The sequence below is a fragment of the Mustela nivalis genome (genome assembly GCF_964662115.1).
Source record: "Mustela nivalis genome assembly, chromosome: 9".
NCBI classification, from domain to species: Eukaryota; Metazoa; Chordata; class Mammalia; order Carnivora; family Mustelidae; genus Mustela; species Mustela nivalis.
In genome coordinates, this window is record NC_139028.1 from 28,180,134 (window position 1) to 28,205,875 (window position 25,742).

The 25,742-nt window shown below is 40.0% G+C and overlaps 1 protein-coding gene across 1 annotated transcript in view; it reads left to right on the forward strand.

Moving 5' to 3' along the window:
- Positions 1-2,301: 2,301 nt before the first annotated feature.
- The window catches only part of STT3A (STT3 oligosaccharyltransferase complex catalytic subunit A), a 31,054-nt gene continuing 7,613 nt past the window's right edge, over positions 2,302-25,742 (forward strand). The window contains exons 1-15 of the mRNA XM_082683852.1: positions 2,302-2,653; positions 5,281-5,407; positions 6,362-6,422; positions 10,445-10,566; positions 10,921-11,066; positions 12,245-12,335; positions 13,563-13,669; positions 14,281-14,445; positions 16,091-16,271; positions 17,031-17,186; positions 19,144-19,235; positions 19,870-20,025; positions 20,252-20,440; positions 21,255-21,371; positions 21,489-21,591. Of these exons, the coding sequence (XP_082539978.1) occupies positions 5,320-5,407; positions 6,362-6,422; positions 10,445-10,566; positions 10,921-11,066; positions 12,245-12,335; positions 13,563-13,669; positions 14,281-14,445; positions 16,091-16,271; positions 17,031-17,186; positions 19,144-19,235; positions 19,870-20,025; positions 20,252-20,440; positions 21,255-21,371; positions 21,489-21,591 (1,774 nt within the window). The 5' untranslated portion in view covers positions 2,302-2,653; positions 5,281-5,319. The remainder of the gene's footprint in view (positions 2,654-5,280; positions 5,408-6,361; positions 6,423-10,444; positions 10,567-10,920; positions 11,067-12,244; positions 12,336-13,562; positions 13,670-14,280; positions 14,446-16,090; positions 16,272-17,030; positions 17,187-19,143; positions 19,236-19,869; positions 20,026-20,251; positions 20,441-21,254; positions 21,372-21,488; positions 21,592-25,742) is intronic.

The following is a 25,742-nucleotide window of genomic DNA, read 5'->3' on the forward strand; positions in this document are numbered from 1 at the left end:
AGGACCCTGAGATCATGACCTGACCTGAAAGCAGAGCCTCAACCCACTGAGCCACCCAAGCACGTTCCAAAAAGGATGCTTTTTTTGTGTGGTCATGTGTATAGGGACGTGTGGGTCCCCATTTTGTTCTCATAATTCTAGCCATGTTATAAAGGGCAAAAACAAAGGGCATTGTTTGCTTTCCATTCAGCTTTTCTGAAAAAGTTACTTGAAAAATCTACCAATGGGAAAAATAAATCCAAGAAATAGATGGCTAATTAAAACAAAAAGCACCCTACCAAACATGAAATAGTGAAATAAGTGCATTAAAAAGAAATCTTGGTAACACAGCTTTGCAGCACACTTGGAAAGGTAGATGCTCGGGAGATAATCTTCAAGAAGAGAATAAATACTCTTTCTCTGGTGTGCCTCAGATGAGATGAAGGTATGTATTCTTTTTTTTTTTTTGTATGTATTCTTTTGATTAATGATGTAAAAAAGGTAAGTAGCCACTTCAGGAAAGACCATGAGCTCCACAGTAATGACCTGACTCCTATAAAGCAAGCAAAATTCTAAGCTATTATTCTAAGCAATTGGTGGAATAGTAAAAATAGTGTTTCTGAAAAGAGCCAACTTAAAACATTTGGTCCAGTAAAGCAGGAGGGAGAAGGCTTAACTAATATGTTGAAATCATGTATGATCTCTGGGTTTACAGTATTTTCCCCCATGACTTTGCTGTCCCAACTTTTTTTATTTATAGATAAAACTTTCCCTATCAACTGGTAGTAAAGAATCCGCCTTAAAAAAAAAAAATCAACCTAAAAATCGGCTTTAGGGAGTGCCTCGGTGACTCAGTCCAGTAATCGCCTGCCTTTAGCTCAGGTCAGGATCCCAGAAGCCTGGGATGGAGCCCCACCACAGGCTCTCTGATCAGCAAGGAGCCCGCTTCTCCCTCTCCTTCTGTAGCTCCCCCTTGCTTGTGTGTTCTATCTCTGTCAAATAAATAAATACAATCATTAAAAAATCAGCTTCAGTTTTTAAACTTTGTTCTTTAGTAGTATATTTTGACTTTTGAAAAAGATGACTTAGTTTTACCACCGGAAACTTAAAAGGATTCCCTTTAAGAAACATGTTCAATCATTTTTAAAAAAATTGATGAAAACCCAAGATCTTCTGTTCTTCAAATAGTATATATATATATATATATATATATATATATATATATTTAACTTTAAAGGAATCTAATTTTAATTTTTTTCTTTTTTGACAGAACCGACCATTCCCATTCTTGTTTTCCAGAAGCATTTACTTGAAGCTCCGCCATTCCTTTAGGTTCAGCTTTAGTTTCCGTGCGTTAATAAAATTACATTGAACATTGTAAAAAAAAACAAAACAAAAAAGCAGACAGCTGTCGAATCATAACGTTCCAGGGTCAACCCGGTCATGTGATTTGTGAAAAGCACTGATTTTGAAGCACAGATTCAAATGTGCTTTCCGTATGTTCAGCTGCATTCATAGCAGCGTCAATAAGATAAATGAATGGCATTGGCGCTGACTTTGAGGAGTTACCGACGCTCCCATTTTTTTTAGTGGAGCTTTTGCCCACTGTAGTGTGTGTGTGTACATGAGTGTTTGAGGGGCGATGGAATTGGCTGCTGAACTTCGTCTTTCGCCCTCTTCCCTACCCTCAGCATTGCTTTTTCGGGGGAGGAGGGTGTGGTTGAGCGGGAGAAAGTGAGGAGAGTGGTTAGGGCGGCTTTCCTGGCAGGTATCTTACAAAGGGGCGAGCTGACAAGGCACACAGCAAGGCTGCGTGCTGGGTGTCCCAAGAAAGCCTGTCTACCGCTCGGAAGGGCTGCCCCTGCGGCAGTGGCTGACTACTAGTCAGCCAGCGGAGACCCTGCCAGCTTATCCCCCACGACCCCTTCAGGCCTTGGGATGCTCGCTCACGAAGTCCGGGGCTTACGAAAGGGATATGCTTCGAGAAATGTGGCCGGGCTCTCTCGTCTATCGCAGTTTACGGGAGCACTGCCAGAAACAACTCTTGAGCGAATTCTCATCCTGTACAAGATGTAGCGGTCTGGACCAGAAACCGTTTGAGTTTTCATCGAGCATAGGTAGAAGAGTCTTCCTTCCTCTCCTTTAACTTTATGTTAGGTAACAGTCGATTTTTGCACTTTTCTCCCAAACTGAGACGAGAAGCCTCCTGGCCTGTTTTCTGGGATTTGTAGATTCGGTTTATTGCTTCGCGTAGTTTCCGCTTCTGGTCACATGACTGGGGTAAACCCGCCACACCTTCACCCCGCGACTCCTCGGTCTGCAGACCGACACGTCACTCCTCTGCTCTCAACCAAACTGTTCCGAGCACGTTCTTTCCGCGCTCTCGCTCTCACGAGCGAGCCTATCACAGCTCAGCGGGAGCACGAAGTCCCGCCTCCTAGCTGCTAAGTGATATCTGTATTGTCCATTTAAGAAGTGGGAGTGCGGCTTTGTCCTCGCCTCTGTCTCTGACAGACAGTTCCACAATCCTATCTCTCCTTCGACGTGTGGTAGCGGACCTGAGCCAGCCAATGGGAAAAGGTCCAGGAGGCGGACCAGGCCGCTGCCAGGGTTGGGTGCGCCGCTGAACGGATGGCAGAGGGAGCAGAGCGGATTCCTGAGGAACGCTGGCCAGGTGAGAAGGCCTTAGGCTATAATTTGAGAATTAGCTGCAGGTGCAGCCCAGGTTGTTGGTGGCGCTGAACGAAGAGCAGGAGGTGGGGCTCTGATGGCGGCGGGTGGCGTGCGTGAAGCGGTGTCTAGGGCCTTGCAGGGGAGGGGGCGTGGGATGTGGGGTGGAGATATCCTGGAATGGAAGGATGTGAAGGTCCGGGATGGGGCGTGCGCTTAGGGCCAGGAGGGCGTGCGAAAGATCGGATCCTGGGACTAGTCCCGGAGAGGAAAGCGCCGAGGATGCTGAGGGGGTGGGGTGCCCGCGGTGGCTGGTGTCAGAGGTGTTGAGTTCTGTGAAGGAGGGAGGCAGGGAGTTGGGACCTGCTGGAGTGAGCAGAAGAGGGGCGTGAGGCGGGGAGTACAAGAGTGAGAGGGTACGAGGAAGTGTGTGGGCAAACTGGGCTGGGGAAGTTACAGCCCTGGAAACTAGAACGAGGGTGGGACTAGGACGCCACAGCTCCCAGGCACCGTTGGGGAGAGCAGATGCTAAGTGTATAAATGTGTCTCTGCTCGTATTTACTTTAGCGATAAGCGAAAATGACCAGAGAGCACACTAGGAAAACTCTGTTAATGTCCGGACTTAAATTACCAGTTCCCGTACTCAGTATTCTGGTCCAGCTCTAGTCCTTTCATTTCCTGGGCATGTGGCTCCTATCAGCTCAGTGGTGTAACCATTTTTCTGTTTCAGGCATTCCAGAAAAACAGATACAGACCTGCGGGGTGTGGCAGGTTTATTGACTTCCTAAAGTTAGATGTTTATTTTTGATTGCAAGATAGGGTGAAACGTTGGGGTTTTAATTTAAAAACACATGTAAAACTGCCCCTCTGGGACAGTTAATTAGGGGAAAGATGATGTTGGAGCTAGGAATGTATGATTCTTTATGCCTTCCACCTAGTCCCGTGTTATTTTTTCCTATCTTTTCCTCCAGTAATAGTGAGAAAAAGATTGGGAAGGATGCAGCTTCCTCCCCCCCCCCCCCCGCAGCCTTGAACAATGTTGCATATCCTTTATTACTATATTCTTAATCGTTTGGCCCTTGATCAGCTTACGGTTTAAGAAGGTAGCACTATATAGCATCTTCCTTTGGCTCAGGTGATCTTGGGGTCCTCAGATCGAGCCCCACGTCAGGCTCCCTGCTCAGCAGGGCAGTCTGCTTCTCCCCTTCACCCACTCATGCTCTCTCTCTTACTCTCTCTCTTTCAAATAAATAAATAAAATCTGGGGCGCCTGGGTGGCTCAGTGGGTTAAGCCGCTGCCTTCGGCTCAGGTCATGATCTCAGGGTCCTGGGATCGAGTCCCACATCGGGCTCTCTGCTCGGCGGGGAGCCTGCTTCCTCCTCTCTCTCTCTCTGCCTGCCTCTCTGTCTACTTGTGATCTCTCTCTGTCAAATAAATAAATAAAATCTTTTTTTTTTTTTTTTTTTTTTTAAAGATTTTATTTATTTATTTGACAGAGAGAGATCACAAGTAGGCAGAGAGGCAGGCAGAGAGAGAGGAGGAAGCAGGCTCCCTGCTGAGCAGAGAGCCCGATGCGGGACTCGATCCCAGGACCCTGAGATCATGACCTGAGCCGAAGGCAGCGGCTTAACCCACTGAGCCACCCAGGTGCCCCAATAAATAAAATCTTAAAAAAAAAATAAAATCTTAAAAAAAAAAAAAAAGATAAAGAAGGTAGCACTATCTTAAACAGAAATAGATAACCTCCTTTCCATGTTTTATTTTAATCTAATTTTTTTTCTTCCCTGTGCTTTTCTTGCTTCAGTAGGAAAAATTCATTTTCTTTTGCCTTCAGATTGTCATCTAGTTCCATGAGCTGTCACTCAGATCAGTGGCTTAAATCAGCAGTGTCAGTTACAGACAAGTCTTGAGACAGGCAGCTGGCATTGGCTGTAGATCTGAGCAGTCGTTGCAGTGTGATATATGGAATTGAAAGTGCAGTGATCTGTGTATGCATATCTCTCCCTCTTGAGTGCTTCACTACCTGCATTAGCGAACAGTCATGCTCTTTAGTTGACCCTATGACCCCACTGGGATTTGGAACAGAAAGAAGCTTGTAGCCAGTCAGTGGTTGCTGCTGAAATGCAGGGCGGCCACAGATCAGGGATATTCAATCATGACTTATTTCTCTGATTTCTCTTTTCACCTCTGTACTTAGTATTCATTTCCTGCTTTCTTTCATACATTTCTAGAATGCTCTCTTTCTCCATTTAATTATTTTTTTCCTCTATTTCCAGTCTTTCCAATTTTCTTTGTATCTCTTCCCCAACCACCTTTTTTCTATTCCCCTGTTTGCTCTTTACTCCCGTTGTACCACAGTATTCTGTACTTGTTAGCTGTGAAGGAGTGGGAAGCAGAATTATGGTGATAAAGAGTCCAGTCACTCCTTTTGAGTCTTGGCACATAGACCTGACTTAGGCTTACTTCCTTGCCAGTCAGTCATACCTTAGGCAAGGCTTGGGTGTTAGTATTAGCTCTGACCCTCTCTGGCATGTTCATTAGCCCCTGCCTCTTTTATGGATTTTTGCCACCATAAAATAAGAAAATGAATTAGATAAGTTTATCCTACACTGATGACTTTTCCATTTCAGCTATTTGAGTGTCATCTGCTGCTACCCATTGATGTCAAGATGACTAAGCTGGGATTTTTGCGGTTGTCCTATGAGAAACAGGACACACTTCTGAAGCTTCTCATTCTGTCAATGGCAGCTGTGTTATGTGAGTGTGCATGTGGACCTCGCTTTCTCTGGGGATGGAAAGGGGAAAATCTTGAAAAAAAAAACAACCAAGAATGGCTTTCTTAAATGCCTCGTTCTTTTCAGTAGATTGTGATGTGTTCTTTTTACTGTTATCCATCAGTATAATTTTTTGAAGATGATATAAGAAACACAGGATTATAGAAGTAGGACTAGAGATCATCTGAGAAAGAATGGGAAACATGCTGTGCTCATTCTCTTTTCTCTTAGGACTGAAAGATATACTGGGGACCCTTGGACACTGAATTTTGTAAAAGACAATTGTCTTCAGTCTAGTTTCTAGTTGCCTACTTTTAGTATTTCTGAAAATCTCTTCAGAACTTATTCTTTTTTTTTTTTAAATTTATTTATTTATTTTTTAGATTTTTTAGTTCTTGATGAGTCGTAAGTATAGTCTTGATTTGCTTTACCTCTTAGTTTGCTCCAAAGTTAAGGTTAGTTGTGGGGAGGGGAGGTCAACATATAGAAAAAATGACCATGTAAGTTGAGTGCAGTATTAATACGTGAATGCATTGTTCAACGCCTTAATAATGAGTTAAATGTGTCCTGCCTATGTCTGCCTATGTTACAATGCCTAGGTGGCATTGTCAGGGATAGTGAAATTTTTTTGTTTCCCCTATGTGGGAGAGATGGATAAATAATTTATTCAGAGCTCTCTCTCTCTCTTTCTCTCTTCTTCTTTTTTTCTTTTTTTGTTTAAAGTAAACTCAACCCCCAACATGGGGTTTAGCCTGTGACCCTAAGATCAGGAGTCACATGCTATACTGACTGAACCAGCCAGGAACCCCCTATTTAGGAATCAGTTTATATTTCCTGTGACTTCTTTGCTTGATAATACTGTTATCTCTATAATATATTAATCTACTATATTTCATGGCAGACTACCATTAAAATACTATCTCTCTTGGTTTTGCAGCGTTCTCCACTCGTCTGTTTGCTGTCCTGAGATTTGAAAGTGTCATCCATGAGTTTGATCCGTGAGTACTTTTGCTTGGACTGATGTTTGCTTTGGAAAGCCTTCAGGTTCATGGGTTTCAAATTTCACATTCTAATCAGCTCTTGGTGTTGGGGATGTGCTAGGGAGCACATATATTTAGAGCAAAAAACTCTCAAGTTTTCCAAAGGAGATAATTGCTTCCTTTTGAGACATTTTTGTTGGAATTAACCTGGTAAGTCTCTTGAACTCATTAGGTGGCTAGGCTAAGAGAAGTCTGGCTGCTCAGTGTGGTCCACAGTTAGTGATACAAATTGAGGGAAAGGGGCCTGGTGTGTGTTTAAGGCTCAAAAGAAAAATCACGTCTTGAACTTGAGATTTATGACTTTGTTTAACAATTTATATGATAGGAATTGGGCCCTATTGGTTAAGTTCTAAGATATTGGAGAGAATTTAAAGCCATGAGTTTGATTAGGGATTTTAGGGGAGTATTCATTTTATTTCAAGCACTGTTTCACAGACTATTTCTAAGTCTACAACCCTGTGAGATGGAGGTGCTGTTTTCTCCTATATAAATGAGGAGACTGAGGCTGGGAGAGGCTATTAAAGGCTACATGTTTGGAAGAGTCAAGATTTGAATCTAGGTTTGTCCATCTCTAGACACTAGAGTCACTGTGTTTTATTGCCTTAAGTTTAGGCCTAATTAAACATTTGGAAATCCAGAATCATAGGTTCTTCAAGTGTCGTTAATATTTTAAAAATAGCATCTATCAGCTTATGGAGCATTGATAAGAGTTGATTTACAAATTAGGTATTTGAAAGCATTTTGGAGGCACACAAGTACTTTCTTTGGGGCCTCTTAAATAAATTTATTTATTTTTTCTCATGAATGAGAAAATATATTCTTTTGTTTCTTGATCACCAGTCTGTTACAGCTTTTTCTCTGTAACACTGAGGTGAGATGATCAGGGAAAATGAGACTGTCTGCTTTGTAGCCAGACCTAGAAGGAACTATAAAGATTTTGTGATTTGATGCTTGCTTTTGTGGAGCAGGAAACTGAGGCCTGTCTTGTGACCACAGTCCAGACCTCTTCCCACTAATTTATACTTTCTCTGGCTTGTCCTGCCTGCCCTTAGGTAAACAACATAGTTCTCACATATGTTGACTGCCTGCTACTTTCATCCTTGTGTTTCTCTGACAGTTAACCAAAATAACATTCATCAGCAACAAATAGAAGGATAGAAATTTCTGCCATCTGCTACTTCTGCTTACTTCAGCTGCTCAAACTTGACTGACCAAGAAGGAAACAGGGTTAGAGGGATGGGCAGGAAAGGTAGTTAGTCATCATTACCTTTAGCAATTAAAAATTCCTTTTATTTATTTATATTTTTATTTATATTTTTTCCTTTTTTTAAACTTCTATTTACTTTTTTTTTTAAATTTTTTTTTAATTTTTTATTTTATTTTATTTTTTTTTAAAGATTTTATTTATTTATTTATTTGACAGAGAGAAATCACAAGTAGATGGAGAGGCAGGCAGAGAGAGAGAAAGAGGGAAGCAGGCTCCCCGCTGAGCAGGGAGCCCGATGTGGGACTCGATCTCAGGACTCTGAGATCATGACCTGAGCCGAAGGCAGCGGCTTAACCCACTGAGCCACCCAGGTGCCCCTCTATTTACTTTTTTAATTAAATTTTTATTTGAATGTAATTGGTACACAGTGTTCCATTAGTTTCAGGCGTACAGCATAGTGACTGGACAGGTTTATACATTATGGTGTGTTCAGCACAAATGTAGCTATCATCTGTCACCATAACAGTGTTATTAAAGTATCATTGAATATATTCCTTATGCCATGGCTTTTACTCTTGTGACTTATTCTATAATTGGAAGCCTATGTTTTCCATGCTTTTTCATCCATTTAGCCCATCCCCCCAACCTCTGCTCCTCTGGTAAGCATCAGTTTGTTTTCTGTTTTTACAGGTCTGATTCTGCTTTTTGTTTATTATTGTGAGGTCATATGGTATTTGTCTTTGTCATCTGGTCTTTCTTTTAGCCCAGTACCCTCTGGGTCTATCCATGTTGCTGGAAATGGCATAATCTCATCTTTTTATGGTTGTGTAATATTGCATCTGTGTATATATGTATATGTGTGTGTATATATATGCCATATCATCCTTAATCCAGTCATATATTGATGGACTCGTAGGTGGTTTCTGTATCTTGTCTACTGTAGAGATAATAGTGCAGTAAACATATGAGTGCATGTATCTTTTCAAATTAGTGTTGTCATTTCCTTTTTTTTTTTTTTTAAGATATTTATTTATTTGATAGAGAAACAGGGAGAGAGGTAACAGAAGCAGGGGGGATGGGAGAGGGAGAAGCAGGCTTCCCACTGAGCAGGAAGCCCAATGCGGGACTTGATCCCAGGACCCTGAGATCATGGCAGATGCTTAACACCTGAGCCACCCAGGTGCCCCTGTTTTCATTTTCTTTAGGTAAATTCTCAGTAGAGGAATTACTGGGTCATATAGTATTTCTGTTTTTAATTTTTTGAGAAAGCTCTGTACTGTTTTCCACAGTGGTTGTACCAATTTACACTCCCACCAGCAGTGCATGAGGGTTTCTTTTTCTCCACATCCTCACCATACTTGTTATTTCTTGTCTTTTTTAATTTAGCCATTCTGACAGGTGTAAGGTGGTATCTCATTGTGGTTTTGACTTGCATTTCCCTGATGAGGAGTGATGTTGACCATCTTTTCATTGTTTGTTGGTCATTCTTATTTTTATTCTCTCTATATTTTTTTTAAAGATTTTATTTATTTATTTGACAGAGAGATCACAAGCAGGCAGAGAGGCAGGCAGAGAGAGAGAGAGAGGGAAGCAGGCTCCCTGCTGAGCAGAGAGCCCGATGTGGGACTCGATCTCAGGACCCTGAGATAATGACCTGAGCCAAAGGCAGCAGCTTAACCCACTGAGCCACCCAGGTGCCCCTATTCTATTTTTTTAAAAATATTTTTTTCTCTTATTCTTTTAAAATAAGAAACTTAAGAGGTTATGTACCTTGGACCTAAAGAATTGTGTTTTTCCATGTCTAACTCCAAGCATTTTATATCAAATATTCTTTTTAAATATCTTATTTTTAAGGAATCTCTACAACCAGTGGGGCTCAAACTTACAACGCTGAGATCAAGAGTCACGTGCTCACCAACTGCGCCTGACAGGCATTCCTCACATGTTTTTGTGTAATTTATATTTTTATGTTATTATGTGGTGACGTACAGAACTATTTTAGATAATATGAGTAGGACTTGTAAGTTTAAGCACTCATTAAGAAGTTTTTGTTACAGGGCGCCTGGGTGGCTCAAGTCATTAACCATCTGCCTTTGGCTTGGGTTATGATCCCAGTGTCCTGGGATCGAGCCTCATATCGGGCTCCCTGCTTGGCTGGAAGCCTGCTTCTCCCTCTCCCACTCCCCCTGCTTGTATTCCCTCTCTTGCTGTGTCTCCCTCTGGCAAATAAATTAAAAAAAAAAAAAAAAAAAAGTTTGTGTTACTTAGTTGATTAAAAAAATGGTAAGGTGTGTGGATGTTATATCAACATCTTCAGAGGTGCTGATCACTTGTGATCACTTGAAGTTGTCCTTATGTACTCCTGTGTGGCATCAAAATGTTCTTTTGTATGTTCCTGTCTCTTGGAAAGGGCCAAATTTATTGGTGCCTGCATCTCAGCTGTTTTGTGTTTGGTGCTTCAATTCTCTGACTGGTGCTTATGCCTGCTAATTGTCATGCTGGTGAAGAAGTATCCTGCTTGAGTGAGGCTCCAGTGGCAGTTCCTTCCTAGGGAAGTAGTGCATTAGTTGAGACAAGGATAGAATTGAGGGGACTTAGGGTAATATAAAATGATTTTCATTCTTGGCATAATTTTTGGTACCAAATTGATTTTTATTAGAGTAATGGTTAAGTTTCTCAGTGGTGAAACCTGAGGAACAAAATTCTCTTCAAATTGGTACAAGTGTTTGAGTACGAAGGGGAGGAGACCCACATCATTTCTTTCTTGCCATAGATACTTTAATTATCGGACTACCCGGTTCCTGGCTGAAGAGGGATTTTATAAATTCCATAACTGGTTTGATGACCGGGCCTGGTACCCTTTGGGACGAATCATTGGAGGAACAATTTATCCAGGTGAGAGGAACAGGATTTAAAAAAAATTTTTTAAGAGAAGGCATTTCTATATTATGGAGCAGTTTCCCTTATTTTTAATATCTTCATTTTGTGACGACTGTAACTTCATTCTGATTATAGATTCCTAAAAATGGATCTTATGTATACAGGAGAACATGTCTGGGAGTTGGGGATGGCTGAATTTTCATAAATTCTGGAATTTATAGGCCTACCACAGTTTCTGTGTTAGTATTTCTGATGGTTTGTCTGGGTCTATGTTACCACTTTATTGATACTTCCGTTTTCTCTTTCTCTTTTCCTTAAGTTCATTGTCTCACTAAGATAACCTAATGGGGTTTCTTCTTCCTGTTACAGGCTTAATGATCACTTCTGCTGCAATCTACCATGTACTCCATTTTTTCCACATCACCATCGACATTCGGAATGTCTGTGTGTTCCTGGCCCCTCTCTTCTCTTCCTTCACCACTATCGTCACGTACCACCTTACCAAAGAGCTCAAGGTGAAGGATTTGGGGTGATAGGCTTGGGAATGAATGTTGAACCCCTCTAGTAGATGCTAGAGGGTGGGGGACCAAGGGCCAGAGAAGGGCAGGGAGCCAGAGACTAAAGACAGCTTTGGCTAGGCTGAATTACTGGGTTCACTCCAGTCCCTTCCTTAGAATATGTGGTTTCTCTGTATTAACAACTGTTTGTTCTTAGAACATTTGAAGGCCAAATGTAAATTTCTACATAAGGAAAAGAAAAACATTTAAAATGTGAAAGGTGAGCTTTAGATTTCGAAGTTCTTACAACCTAAGAGAGAGGAAAAACACAGGAAGTGTTCCAAAATGGTTAATATTTCCTACTGGCAGTGCACATTTAGCCATTATTTGTTGATTTTTTTAAACATTATTTAAAAATTATTAAACCACTGTTGTAGTAGGCTTCACAGTACTGACTCTCTATTTCTAGGTTCCAGATTGCTGATCCTGGCTTCTTGGATGCTATTCTTAGTTTGTGGCTATGGTGTCAGGGAGATACCTGAGAGGTGATAAACTAGTAGGAGGTCTTGGGGCACTTGAGTTTAGTTTGGAAACCTTTTCATCTTTCTCTTTGCTGCTCTTCTTCCAAATCTGACTCTTTCAACAGATAAGTCCTTACTCGCTTTTGGAGTGATGAGTTATATTTTGTTGTTCCTCTCTTCTGAGCTCACAGATTGCTTTGTGATATTACAACTTGATTATCCAAGCTCCTGTCAGCTTTAGTCCAGATAGATGATCACCTTTTGGCTTTTTGACTAGGTAATAATTGTCTTCCTTTGATTATCCTTGCATACCTTTTAGAGGTGTGACTGTTCAGCAGTGTGCAGATATTGTTAGGGATAGTATTCATAAGCCTGGGAATACTCCAGCCAAATAGCCCATTCTGGGGCAGTGTCTGATGTCTGACAGCTTACATAATTTGTCTGTCCTTAGCAGATGTGTATTCCGTTTCAGAGAAACTGGTCTTATCATGGGGAATTGCTTGTGAAGTTTTTAGCTTTCTCGTGCTGTGAACATTTCTAGGACTTGTAGCATCACTTCTACCTTGGAAACTGTTGGACTGTTCTCTTGGCCCATTTTAAGTAGAATGGACAAGTGGATCCTTGTCTGTCAGGAGTGAATGATGTTAACTTCCTGTTACCCCTCTTTTCTTAAAGGACGCAGGGGCTGGGCTTCTTGCTGCTGCCATGATTGCTGTAGTTCCTGGATATATCTCCCGATCTGTGGCTGGCTCCTATGATAATGAAGGTAAGACTTAAAATGCTGAAGATGATCTGTTCATCTCATTATTCAGTAGATCTTGAGGAAGTGCAGTAGAATCTGAGTTCATATCTGATGTTAGCAGTAGCAAAAATGGTATCTGGGTGAGAAGATTACAAATGGGAGGAAGGGACTCAGACAAATTTATAATCTCTCTTTCTGTCATTTCCTCCAGAAAGGTAGCTGGTAATTTTCCTTATGTAAGGCCTTTTGCTCTTCTCTGGATTTATAAAAGTAGAGTTAGTTTAGTGTTGAATGTTACTAATATTTTAACATTGTAATCATTTACTTTGTTTTCTAGATAAGAGAAATGAATAATTTTTTTTAAAAGATTTTATTATTACTATACATTTTTTTAAATTTATTTTTTAAAATATTTTATTTATTTATTTATCAGAGAGAGAGAGACAGCACTCAAGCAGGCAGAATGTCAGGCAGAGGCAGAGAGAGAAGCAGGCTCCCCACTGAGCAAGGAGCCTGTTGTGGGACCCGGTCCCAGGACCCTAGGATCATGACCTGAGCTGAAGGCAGTGGCTCAACAAACTAAGCCACCCAGGTGTCCCTATTATATATTTTAAAAAATATTTTATTATTTATTTGAGAGAGTGAGAGAGAACATGAGTGGTAGGGAGGCACAGAGGAAAAGGGAGAAGCAGACTGCCTGCTGAGCATGGAGCCAGTGCTCTGGGATCATGATCAGAGCCAAAGGCAGATGCTTAATTGACTGAGCTAGTCAGGTGCCCTAAGAAATGGATATTCTTTTTTTTTTTTTTTTTTTTTTTTTAAAGATTTTATTTATTTATTTAATCATGGAGAACGGACAAGCATGGGGGAGGGTCAGAGGGTGAAGGTGCCTGATGCCTGACCCTGGGATCATGACCTGAGCCGAGGCAGACCCTTAACCACCTGAGCCACCTAGGCACTGCCAGAATTAGTATTCTTTTCTTTTCTCTCTTTTTTTTTTAAAAGATTTTATTTATTTATTTGACAGAGATCACAAGTAGTCAGAGAGGCAGGCAGAGAGAGAGAGGAGGAAGCAGGCTCCCTGCTGAGCAGAGAGCCCAATGCGGGGCTCGATCCCAGGACCCTAAGACCATGACCTGAGCCGAAGGCAGAGGCTTTATCCACTGAGCCACCCAGGCCCCCCAGAATAGTATTATTAAACATTGTGCCAGTATGGCCTTTTATTGAATTGTTACTCTGTTTTTTCTGCAGGAATTGCCATCTTTTGCATGCTACTCACCTACTACATGTGGATCAAAGCAGTAAAGACTGGTTCCATCTATTGGGCGGCCAAATGTGCCCTTGCTTATTTCTACATGGTAACTTTTCACTCCTTTCTTCCATGAGTGTCTCTGTTGGGATCAACTGATAGAAACTGGAAATAGCTCTTGGGCTTTGAGACCATGAATTGGAGGCTAGAAGTCTTTATTGTCTCTTGTGTCCCTAGAAAGCCCAGTCCAAGGCAGGTGTGGATATCCGTCTATTGTGTAATAGCAAGGCAGAGATAATGTTTTAATTTTTAAAGTTTTCCAGATATCATATGTCCTATGGGTACATATTGGTTACATTTTTTCCTGTTCAGTCTTATGTGTTCACTTAGACTTCTCTTAACTGCTTCTACTTGCTATGAATCCTTAAATCCTCCCTATAACATTATAATCGATTACATGTGGATTAACCCTGAGGGTTCTGTACTACTTTTGTGATCATGATGGCAGGAGGTATAGAGAATAGGGGATTGAGTTACAGTAATAGGTATGAATTTGATTTTCCTATTTAAAGAAGTCAGTTATTTAAGCTCTTTAAGCCACTTGGCATAAATGAAGATTGTAAAGAGATGTTCTTTGTAAGGTCACAGGTAATACCCGAAGTTATAGTGGGGTCTGAGGAGGAGTACTGAGAGGAACTGTTCTTTTTTATCCTGTCATAGGTCTCTTCATGGGGAGGTTATGTGTTCTTGATCAACTTGATTCCTCTTCATGTACTGGTGCTGATGCTCACAGGACGTTTCTCCCATCGGATCTATGTGGCCTACTGTACTGTTTACTGCCTGGGCACCATTCTTTCCATGCAGATCTCCTTTGTGGGTTTTCAGGTGAGCCCTAGACTGAGTAGAGTTTGTTTTTTTTTTTTTTTTAAAGATTTTATTTATTTATTTGACAGACAGAAATCGCAAGTAGGTAGAGAGGCAGGCAGAGAGGGAGGAGGAAGTAGGCTCTCTGCTGAGCAGAAAGACCGATGCGGGGCTCTATCCCAGAACCTTGAGATCATGACCTGAGCCGAAGGCAGAGGCTTTAACCCACTGAGCCACCCAGGTGCCCAAGTAGAGTTTTATCTTCTTCTGTGTTCTCTAAACAGCTCCAACTAGCTTAATTTATCTTGGATTCTGATGAAGAGAGTAAGACTTACTCATAGTCTAACGTGGGACTGTCGTGTTAATTGAAGCAACAGAATCATTGGTCATTAAAGTCTGCTTCCAGGGTGCGTTAAGATTTGTTGCATAAAGTTAGAATTGAATGACTTTTAATTTGGCTTAGGTTTGTTGGAGGAGAGACATTTTGAGCTGAGTTGATGTAAATGCAAAGTTATTTCCAGTCCTTTTTAATGTTGATGAGTCCCTGTATTAGTAATGATCCTTGAACTTCTTGATGGGGCCTGTGTGAAAGTCCTTTAGGAAGCAGAACACAAACGTTTAAACCACATTACTCATAGTGTTAAGACACAACTGTGAAACCAAAGAATTAAGTGGTTTGTTTGATTTCTCATGTAAAATTCTGATAGAAATGGGACTCTTATTCAGAGGTCAGCAGTGTTTCCTTACTGATCACCTGCTGTATGCAGTTTGCTAATCAGTGAAATATAAAAATTAAAAATACAGTCCTGGTCCTTAAGGGAGTTATAGTAGTTATAATTACTATAATAGTTATAGTCTTGCAGGGAAGGAAAACCAGGCAGATGTCTATATTCGGTAATATAACAATTCTGGAAATGTATTTCCTGGACCAGCACTGTCTAGGAACTTGTTAGAAATGCAAATTCTGGGGGCAGCTGGCTGACTCAGAGCATGCCGCTTGAAGATCTTGGGATTGTGAGTTTGAGCCCCATGTTGGGTATAGAGATTACAAAAAATAATAATAAAAATTTCAGTATTCTGAAGAAGCAAATTAACTCCAAATTTTTTATTAAAAAAATATAAATTCTGGGTTTGCATCAGAGACCCACTGAATCAAACTCTAGGTGAGGACTCCACAGTCTGTCTTAACACTCTCGTCTTTGCTTTCCCCATGGTTATGGTGCTCACTAGTTTGAGAACCATTGATCTAAGCAAAGAAAGAATTAGTAAGTAATGGAAGAGATCTAAAGTGCATTGAACATAGAGGGGAATAATGGATTTCAGTTTGGCAGATCAGGCGAAGTGGTATTTGCATTGGGCCTTGAGTGATGAGAATTTCTGTGGACGCAAATTGTGGAAAAATGAGAAAATTGCTATCTAGGCTAAAGAAATAGCCCGAGCAAAGGCCAGAGGTATGATAATGATAACGTATGGCATGCTTTGGAGGACCCCAAGTACTCCTTGGAAAATGCGGTGGGCGAATTAGACCCTTCCCTCCATTGGCTAAATCCTCTGAGCCTCAGAACTCATTTGACCCTTTGTTTGGTCCAAACTAGGTCAGGATAATTCAGGTCTAGGCTGGATCCAGTGCTTTTCAGCATTGTCACATACATGCTTTTACCTACAGCCTGTCCTTTCATCAGAGCACATGGCGGCCTTTGGGGTCTTTGGTCTCTGCCAGATCCATGCCTTCGTGGATTATCTGCGCAGCAAGTTGAATCCACAGCAGTTTGAAGTTCTTTTCCGAAGTGTCATCTCTCTGGTAGGCTTTGTCCTTCTCACCGTGGGAGCTCTCCTCATGCTGACAGGTAGGGAAGGCTCACAGCTTGTGTGAATGGGTATGGAACATGTAAACTTCAAAAATATAGGTTATTTCTTGACCACAGAAAGAGTCATTCTTTTCCTCCCAAGATTATAAAGTTCTGCTTCCTCACATTCAGTCCACTTGTCACCCCAGTGTTTGGATTCTATGTAGAATGTCTTGTTAGAGTAGCTCTTAATGTCAGAAACACACTTGGTGAAAGGACTGTATCTCACCTTGCTAGTTTTTCTCCTCTTTTTTTTTTTTTCTTTCTTCTTGGTAGGGTGGGAAAAATCAGTACCGCTGGCCATATCCTACAAACATGGCCTTGTCTAATCCCATAGGCACTAACCCATGGCTGTTTAGCATGCCACGTTTTCCTCACTTCTTAGTTGATCTGATACTGCCCATGTCTCTATGTATTGTCTACTTGGGAGCAGCACTGGAGGATGGAGCTGATTTAGTTTATAGAGTTGGCCATGGTTGCCAAATTTGACCTAAAACCCTTGGAGAATGCACTTTTGCCTCCCATCTCTGAGTTCATGTACAGCCAGATTTTACTTTGCTAGCTGTGCTGACAAAAAGTACTCTCAACTTTGAAAGAAAGGATGGAATGATATTCTCAAAGTAATGATGGCATTTTAACAAAAACCTAATCCTTCTCTGTCTCAGAGACGCTTATTAAAATGGAAAATTGTGGTTACTTAGGATCAGAGGTTATTTTGTTTCAGGAATGATTGTGAATTTGTTGCTTCTTTGCTGCCAGGAAAAATATCTCCCTGGACGGGGCGTTTCTACTCACTGCTGGATCCTTCTTATGCTAAGAACAACATCCCCATCATTGCTTCTGTGTCTGAACACCAGCCCACGACCTGGTCCTCGTACTATTTTGATCTTCAGCTTCTGGTCTTCATGTTTCCAGGTTTGTCTGCCTTGTTCTGAGGTGGCCTTCTTTTGTAAGAAACACCATTTGAGGGCACCTGGGTGGCTCAGTGGGTTAAAGCCTCTGCCTTCAGCTCAGGTCATGATCCCAGGGTCCTGGGATTGAGCCCCACATTGGGCTCTCTGCTCAGCAGGGAGCCTGCTTCCCCCTCTCTCTGTCTGCCTGTCTGCCTACTTGTGATATCTCTCTCTCTGTCAGATAAATAAATAAAATCTTTAAAAAAAAAAAAAAGATAATTTGATTTAAATAAGTAAATTACCCCCATCCTTGTGTTTTGTTGTTTCTGTTCTTTCCCCTTTACCCTATGCCATGCAAAGGATGGCTAAGCATTTTTCTAATATTTGAGGCAGAGTAGAAGTCAGAAGTTGAACAGTTAGAGATGCTGGCAAGTTCAGAGCCTTATAGTTTTCTGTTCATTTGTGTTATAAGTTAAAATTCAGCTTGCATTTGGATTCAGGTTTTGGTTTTGGTTTTTGAGTACTTTCAGTGTACCTCTCTCTCTCATCCCCTATCCATGATTCTTCTCTGTTTATTCCTTAGCAGTATTGAAGTTTGAGAATAGGCGTGGCTGATAGTAAAGACTCAGCTACTTACGTTCTAGCCAATCCAGATACGTTTTTGGATTTACTAGAGGTGGGGTGCTTCCTCCTTTTTTTTTTTTAAAAGTAATGTAACTTCTAATTTTTTTCTTATGAAATTAAGTTGTCTCTTGTAAAAAATATAGACAAGTTGAAAAACATAAACATTTCAGTTTTCTTCACATCCCAATTGCTACTGTTAACATTTTGATATATATTGATCCAGTTATTTATTTATTATAGGGTTTTTTTGTTTGTTTGTTTTTCTGCAAGATTTTATTTGAGAGACAGTGAGAGAGAGAGCACAAGTGAGGTGAGGGGCAAAGAGAGAAGCAGACTCCCGGCGGAGCAGGGAGTGTTATGCAAGGCTTGATCCTGGGACCCTGGGATCATGACCGTAACTGACTGAGTTGTCCAGGCACCCCTTAGTTATTTTTTTTATTAATTTTTTTTTTTTTTTGTAATCTCTGCACACAGCATGGGGCTCAAACTCATGACCCTGAGATCCAGTGTCACATGCTCTTCTGATTGAGCCAGCCAGGCCCCCTCATCCAGTTAATTTATTGAATAAAAATGAGATGATAAAGTTTCTCCCCAATTTTTCTCATTTTATAAAGATTCATATTTTCTGTTATTGAGTATTATTTTAGAGTTATGATATTTAAATATATTATTTGTTTTTACAAGTACAGAGATAAGTAAGAAGGCAAATGGTCCATAATATCTTGCAGCAATACTTTAGTTGATGTATTATATTCTCTTACATAAATATACTATAAAAATTAGATCTTTCGGGGCGCCTGGGTGGCTCAGTGGGTTAAAGCCTCTGCCTTCCGCTCAGGTCATGATCCCAGGGTTTTGGGATTGAGCCCCGCATCAGGCTCTCTGCTCAGCAGGGAGCCTGTTTCCCCCTCTCTGTCTGCCTGCCTCTCTGCCTACTTGTGATCTCTGTCCGTCAAATGAGTAAATAAAATATTAAAAAAAAAAAATTAGATCTTTATGTTGGATATAGGTGTTTTCTGACTTTTTGGTATTTTTTTTTTTTTTTTTTAAAGAATCTTTTTTTTTTTAAGATTTTATTTATTAATTTGACAGAGAGAAATCACAAGTAGATGGAGAGGCAGCCAGAGAGAGAGAGAGGGAAGCAGGCTCCTTGCCGAGCAGAGAGCCCGATGCGGGACTCGATCCCAGGACTCTGAGATCATGACCTGAGCCGAAGGCAGCGGCTTAACCCACTGAGCCACCCAGGCGCCCTGACTTTTTGGTATTTTAAAGAGTTCTGTAGTAAACATCCTTGCATGAGTCTATGATTATTTATTGTAGCTGCTTATTACTTCTTTTTATTTTTACTTTTGCAGTTGGTCTCTATTACTGCTTTAGCAACCTATCTGATGCCCGGATTTTCATCATCATGTATGGTGTGACCAGCATGTACTTTTCGGCTGTCATGGTGAGGAATGCCCTCAGTCATAACATCCCTGCCCCTGACTCTGAGGGGCATGGCATGATTCAGAATGTACTGATGAGTGTGCATGTGTTTCCCTTGGAGCATTTGAGGGGTTGAGTTGTAAAGCTGCTCACTGTTGCTGCTCCTTCTCAAGGGTGTATAACGGACTGATACATTCTGGTTATGGGGCCCGGCATTCTTGGCTTCATAACCTTGTGTCAGGAAGGGGTACATACACTCTGTTGAAGAAAGTGACTGTGGGCAGGTTTCTTCCCCTTTCTTTCTGTGTGTCTTAGGAAAAGAGTTGATATTTTCCCCTTAAAGCCTTGGGAAGATTGTCAAGTGTTAGACTGTTGAAAGCGGAGAGATTTTATATATTGTTGTAAAACAGTGCTTCTTAAACCATAGTTAAATACATTCTTTAACATACCATTATTTGGGACACATATACATATATAACTGAAAACAGTTTAAGAAATACATTCTTCTACTGTAGATATATCAAGTATTTTCTCATATTTTTTTCTTGAGAAATCATGTTTGTTGAAAACCACTGAACTGGTGTCATGATAGGTTGAAATCTGTAATTTGTAAAACTCCGATTAGACTGTTTTTGTTTGCTTCCTGTCTCTTACAGGTGCGTCTTATGCTAGTGTTGGCACCTGTTATGTGCATTCTTTCTGGCATTGGAGTCTCCCAAGTGCTGTCCACTTACATGAAGAATTTGGATATAAGTCGTCCAGACAAGAAGAGCAAGAAGCAACAGGATTCCACTTACCCTATTAAGAATGAAGTGAGAATTAAGCAACACTAAGAACAGGCTTGGGAAATTCTGTGTGTGTGTGTGTGTGTGTGTGTGTGTGTGTATTTTTTGGGTGTGGGAATATTGTCATAGTAGTCAGAGTGGACTTGTATAGCCCCTGACTTGTTTTGCTTCATCTCATCTATATTGTGTGTAAGAAGCTGTTCTGAGTTGTTTAAATCTAATTTGCTTTACAACACAATTCTTCCTTGTTTAGGTGGCAAGTGGGATGATACTAGTCATGGCTTTCTTTCTTATTACCTACACCTTTCATTCAACCTGGGTGACCAGTGAGGCCTACTCTTCTCCCTCCATTGTGCTGTCTGCCCGTGGTGGGGATGGCAGTAGGATCATCTTTGATGACTTTCGAGAAGCTTACTATTGGCTTCGTCACAATACTCCAGAGGTAAAAATTTGGGAGGAGTTGGATTGAGGGGTATGGGGAAGTGGGAGACATTTACCGTGATAGTGAATTGTATAGCTTTTAGATGGGTAGAAAACCTGGAGAAATTTGAACTATAGAACCCGGGTGTTGAATGAGCCCTGATGGTCAGCCTCCATTTAATTCAGGACTTTTTCAGTATCCTTACTGGTGTAATCACCTACACTTTGACAGCGAGGTGATTTTATCATGAGGCAGACCACCCTAATTGTAAAAGAAATCAGAAAATAGAAGCAAGAAAAAAAGGTAACAAATTTTGCATAAAGTCATCACCTGATGATAAGCACTTTTAACATTTTTGTTTATACCTTTTGAGAATCTGAAGTGGTTTTCTTTGCAAAGCTATTGGAAATAACCCTTCTGAGTTAGACTGTTAATCAAAGCTGTAAGAATTTTTAAACTCTTGCCCATTATATTCTGTGGCTTATATTCCCCCCCATTCTGATATTAACTACTTTTTGTGTATTGTTAAAGATCATTTATTTAATGTAATTACCTCATGACACCAGATTATTTGGAAGTATTACACCGTCCCCTATACCTTCCATCCTATTATGCTTGTTTATATAAGGTGATCTGAGATGAAAGTATTGGGAATGTTGGATTATATAATTTGCCCTGAGATTTCATGATTATATTATAAATGTAGGACCAAGTGCCAAGATTTATTTTCTGGCTAGGCATTGCTTCACTTACTATCAGATGCCCTTCCAGGTCTTTTCTTGTATTTGATATTTGGAGGCAGCAAGCTTATTTTCATTTCCCATTCTTTTCTCAGGATGCGAAGGTCATGTCATGGTGGGATTATGGCTACCAAATTACGGCTATGGCGAATCGGACAATTTTAGTAGACAATAACACATGGAATAATACCCATATCTCTCGAGTAGGGCAGGTAAGATGAAGGAATCATTTGAATGTTTGGCGCACAGGGTCTAGTTGGGAATATTTCTCTCTGAGGGATTATATGACTTGGAATTCTGCTCTGAGAAATGTGCATCTATTTTTCTAGGCAATGGCATCCACAGAAGAAAAAGCCTATGAGATCATGAGGGAGCTTGATGTTAGCTATGTGCTAGTCATTTTTGGAGGCCTTACTGGGTATTCCTCTGATGGTATGTACTTGATTTTATTTCTAACTACAGGTCATAGATTCTAAGAAAACTAGATGAATCTCCAGTTTTTCTGTTTGTTTTGTTTTGTTTTACTAATATCAATATATTGGTTGGGGAAGTTCCTAAGTATAGCTTTAGGGTTTATATGTTTTGTTTGTTTGTTTTCAATAAGTAAGAGGTAAAAGTAAAATTTCTCATATAGGTATGGCATTGTCTAAAGACCTAGGAATAGTTCCACAACCAGTAAACAAAGAACATAAAGCTTAATTAGCTGAACCTTTGTGGTGTTTATTTCTTAGTCTGTTATAAATCTAATAAACAAAAAGTAATAGCAAAGCAAAATACAGTGTTAAAAAAAAAGAACATAAGGCATCTGAAAATGAACTTACGAATTAGCATTTTTAATGGGTTTAAGCCATAGATTTCGTATGCCAGCTTAAAATGTTTCATATTTATGTGTGTGTGTGTGTGTATGGCATATATTACTGTGTTCTCTATGATTAATAGTAAAACCATATTTTTAGAAGACTTGTCAAAGTGTGGTTCTCTCCCTTAAAACAACTTAAACTAAAGCAATACCTTATTTTAATACTTGAAAGTGTTCAACACTTTTTAAGGTTTATAATGAAAAGTGGTAGCTACTACTCAGTCCCCAAACCTATACTCCCTATGATATCAGTTTCCAGAGGCAATGATTTCTTCAGTTGTTTCTTCTTGTACTCATGTTCCTATTTCTAAAAATATTCATGTTCCTCTATTCATTGATTATTTTAGATATGCTGTATCCACTTAGAATTTTAGAGAAGAAATTTCCTTCTTTTTATTAGTCCCATTTCTTCCTTTTCCACTAGATTCTTCTTTGTGGGGTCAATTTTTAATTTCTGGTTAAATCCAGATAAAGGATTTTCAAAATTTGACTATGTAAACACTCATTGCTGGGTCAACCATACCATGGTTACATTCTTACCTAAAAGAATGCATTTTGTTTTCCTGCGTTTAATAACTACCTCATATTTTTAATCTTAATTTTCTTTGAATACTGCTTCTTAGAGATGTTTAAATTTTAGATTATATGTCTCTATATATACTACATATAAAGTGCCAAGTATAACGTTTAAAGACTGATCTCCATGGTCTTGTTTAAGCACAGGAAGAATGATGATAGCAGGGACATGTGTCCACAGACTTGAACTTCAACAATTGTACCAGAACTGTTTGTGTGTAATCATTTATAGGGTTTTTAATAAACACAGTATAGCCAAATACTACATAAAATATTTGTATATGTATATATGTATTTTTATATATGTGAACGTATACATTATATGTGGTAGAAAGAGGTAATTTCTCAAAATCTTAGCACTAACCACTGTTAAATAACTGCTTTCAGTCAGTCAACCTTTTATTGCCTACAGAGTTGCATGGAAGTATGTTTAATGATGGCAGAAAAATGAATGTCATTATTTGGATTATATTGTAAATTTTTTCTCTGAAAATAAGGGAAGTAGCACATGAGACACTTGACAAAGTGGAAAGAAAGTGCTAAGATGAAGAGGTTTCAATTATACAAATTTTATTTATTTATTTAAAAAAGATTTATTTATTTGTTAGAGAGAGAGAGAGTGAGTGAGCGAGCACAGGCAGACAGAGTGGCAGCAGAGGCAGATGGAGAAGCAGGCTCCCTGCCAAGCTAGGAGCCTGATGTGGGACTCGATCCCAGGATGCTGGGATCATGACCTGAGCCGAAAGCAGCCGCTTAACCAACTGAGCCACCCAGGCGTCCCCAATTATCCAAATTTTAAAGTGAATTTCACATTGAACATTTAAAAAATATGCAGATATTGTAAATATATAGCATGATCAGTTTTCACAAGGGAAACATATCCATGTAACTAGAGCCCAGATCAAGAAACAGAACATTACTCATGTCCTAGAATTCTTCTTCATATATCATGCATCTGTCTATCCCCACTGTCCAGTCTTAAGGGTGACCACTATCTTGGTTTCTAATGCCATTTGTTCGTTTTTTAAACAGATTTATTGAAGCATTTTAACATATTATACACTGCATATATTTAAATCTGTAATTTGGTAAGTCTTGACAAATATATATATATTTGGGTAGTTTTGCCGTTTTTGAACTTTGTAAATGGGGTAGTACAGTATATACTCTTTGTTTCTGGCTCTTTTGGTCAGTGTTGTGTTTGTAAGTTTCATTCATGTTGCAGGTCATAATAATTTTTTAATTCACAGGGCTCAGTTAATTCTCAACTAATTGAGTGGCTCAGTTGGCCTTTTGCTTAGGTCATGATCCTGGAATCCTGGGATTGAGTCCCGGATTGGGCTCTGTGCTCGGCAGGGAGTCTGCTGCTCCCTCTGCCCTTCATCCCGCTCTCTCTCACTCTCTCTCAAGTAAATAAATAAGATCTTTTATTTTTTTTATTTTTATTTTTTTAAGATTTTATTTATTTATTTGACAGAGATCACAAATTGGCAGAGAGGCAGGCAGAGAGAAAGGAAGGGAAGCAGGCTTCCCACCAGGCAAAGAGCCTGATGTGGGGCTTGATTCCAGAATCCTGGGATCATGACCTGAGCCGAAGGCAGAGGCTTTAACCCACTGAGCAACCCAGGCGTCCCAATAAATAAGATCTTCTAAAAAAAAATTCTTAATTCTCATTCCTGTGAGTATTCTATTGTGCGAGTATAGCATAATATATGCATTTTACTTTTTATTTTTATATTTATTTATTTTTAAAAGATTTTATTTATTTATTTGACAGAGATCATAAGTAGGCAGAGAGGCAGGCAGAGAGAGAAAGAGGAAGGGAAGCAGACTCCTGCTGAGCAGAGAGCCCGATGTGGGGCTTGATCCCAGGACCCTGAGACCATGACCCGAGCAGAAGGCAGAGGCTTAACCCACTGAGCCACCAGGCGCCCCTACTTTTTATTTTTTTATTATTTATTTATTTATTTTTAAAAGATTTTATTTATTTATTTGACAGACAGAGATTACAAGTAGGCAAGAGAGCCAGGCAGGGAGAGAGAGAGGAAGCAGGCTCCCCACTGAGCAGAGAGCCCGATGTGGGGCTCGATCCCAGGATCCTGGCATCATGATCTGAGCTGAAGGCAGAGGCTTTAACCCACTGAGCCACCAAGGCGCCCCATCTACTTTTTATTTTTTAAAAAGAACTTATTTATTTGAGAGAGTGTGCACGTGTGTGTGCACAAGGGAGTGGGGGCAGAAGCAGAGGGTGAAGGAGACTCCCCAGTGATTAAGGAGCCCAGTACTGGACTCCATCCTGGGATGCTGGGTTTACGACCTGAGCCAAAGGCAGATGCTTAACTAATCGAGCCAAGTGCCCCAATGCATGCATTATAGTGTTGATGGGTTCAGTTTGGCACTGTCACAAATGATGCTCTTAATGAACATTATAGTGCTTGCCTTCTGGTGATAATAAAGAATGGAATTGCTAGTTGAGAAGGAATGTATGTTTTCAGCTTTAATAGGTACTGGCAAAGAGATTTCTAAAATGGTAGTACCAATTTATATTCCTACCAACAGTGTCTGAAATTCTTGGTTGCTTTGCATTCTTACCGAACACTCAATATTACAAGTAAATCTTTTTCATTTGTGCCTGTATGTGATGGTGATACTGATGTTTTAATGAAGATGGAGAAACTTTTCCTTCATATCACTTGGTTATGAGGACTATAAAAATGTGATGATCGGAGATTTAGTTAGGTCAAATTGATGCATAATTGTGAGAATGATAGCATTGGTTAAGTTTATGTAAAGAAAGACTCAGAAAGAAAACTTTAACAGAGAAAAGCTTTCTGTGGACGTTGTGCTATGTTTTTGAATTGTTGAAAGAGTAGTGATTTGACAATTTCTCTGATCTATATATGTAAGCTAGACTTAAAAAGAAAATTAGATAAAAAGAACACTGTCTTTATCTACATTTGTGAAAATATTCATGGGAAAATCATGAAAGAATTACTGTTTTACTTTCTCATACTGAATTTATTTCTCAAGCTCAAATTATTGAGCTGCATTAGTTAGAATTCTGAAAAACTCAAGAGCTATTGTATGATGAAAAGGAGTGAAGGAATGAACCCCAAATCCAAAGATTGTTGCTATTATTTACATGGTA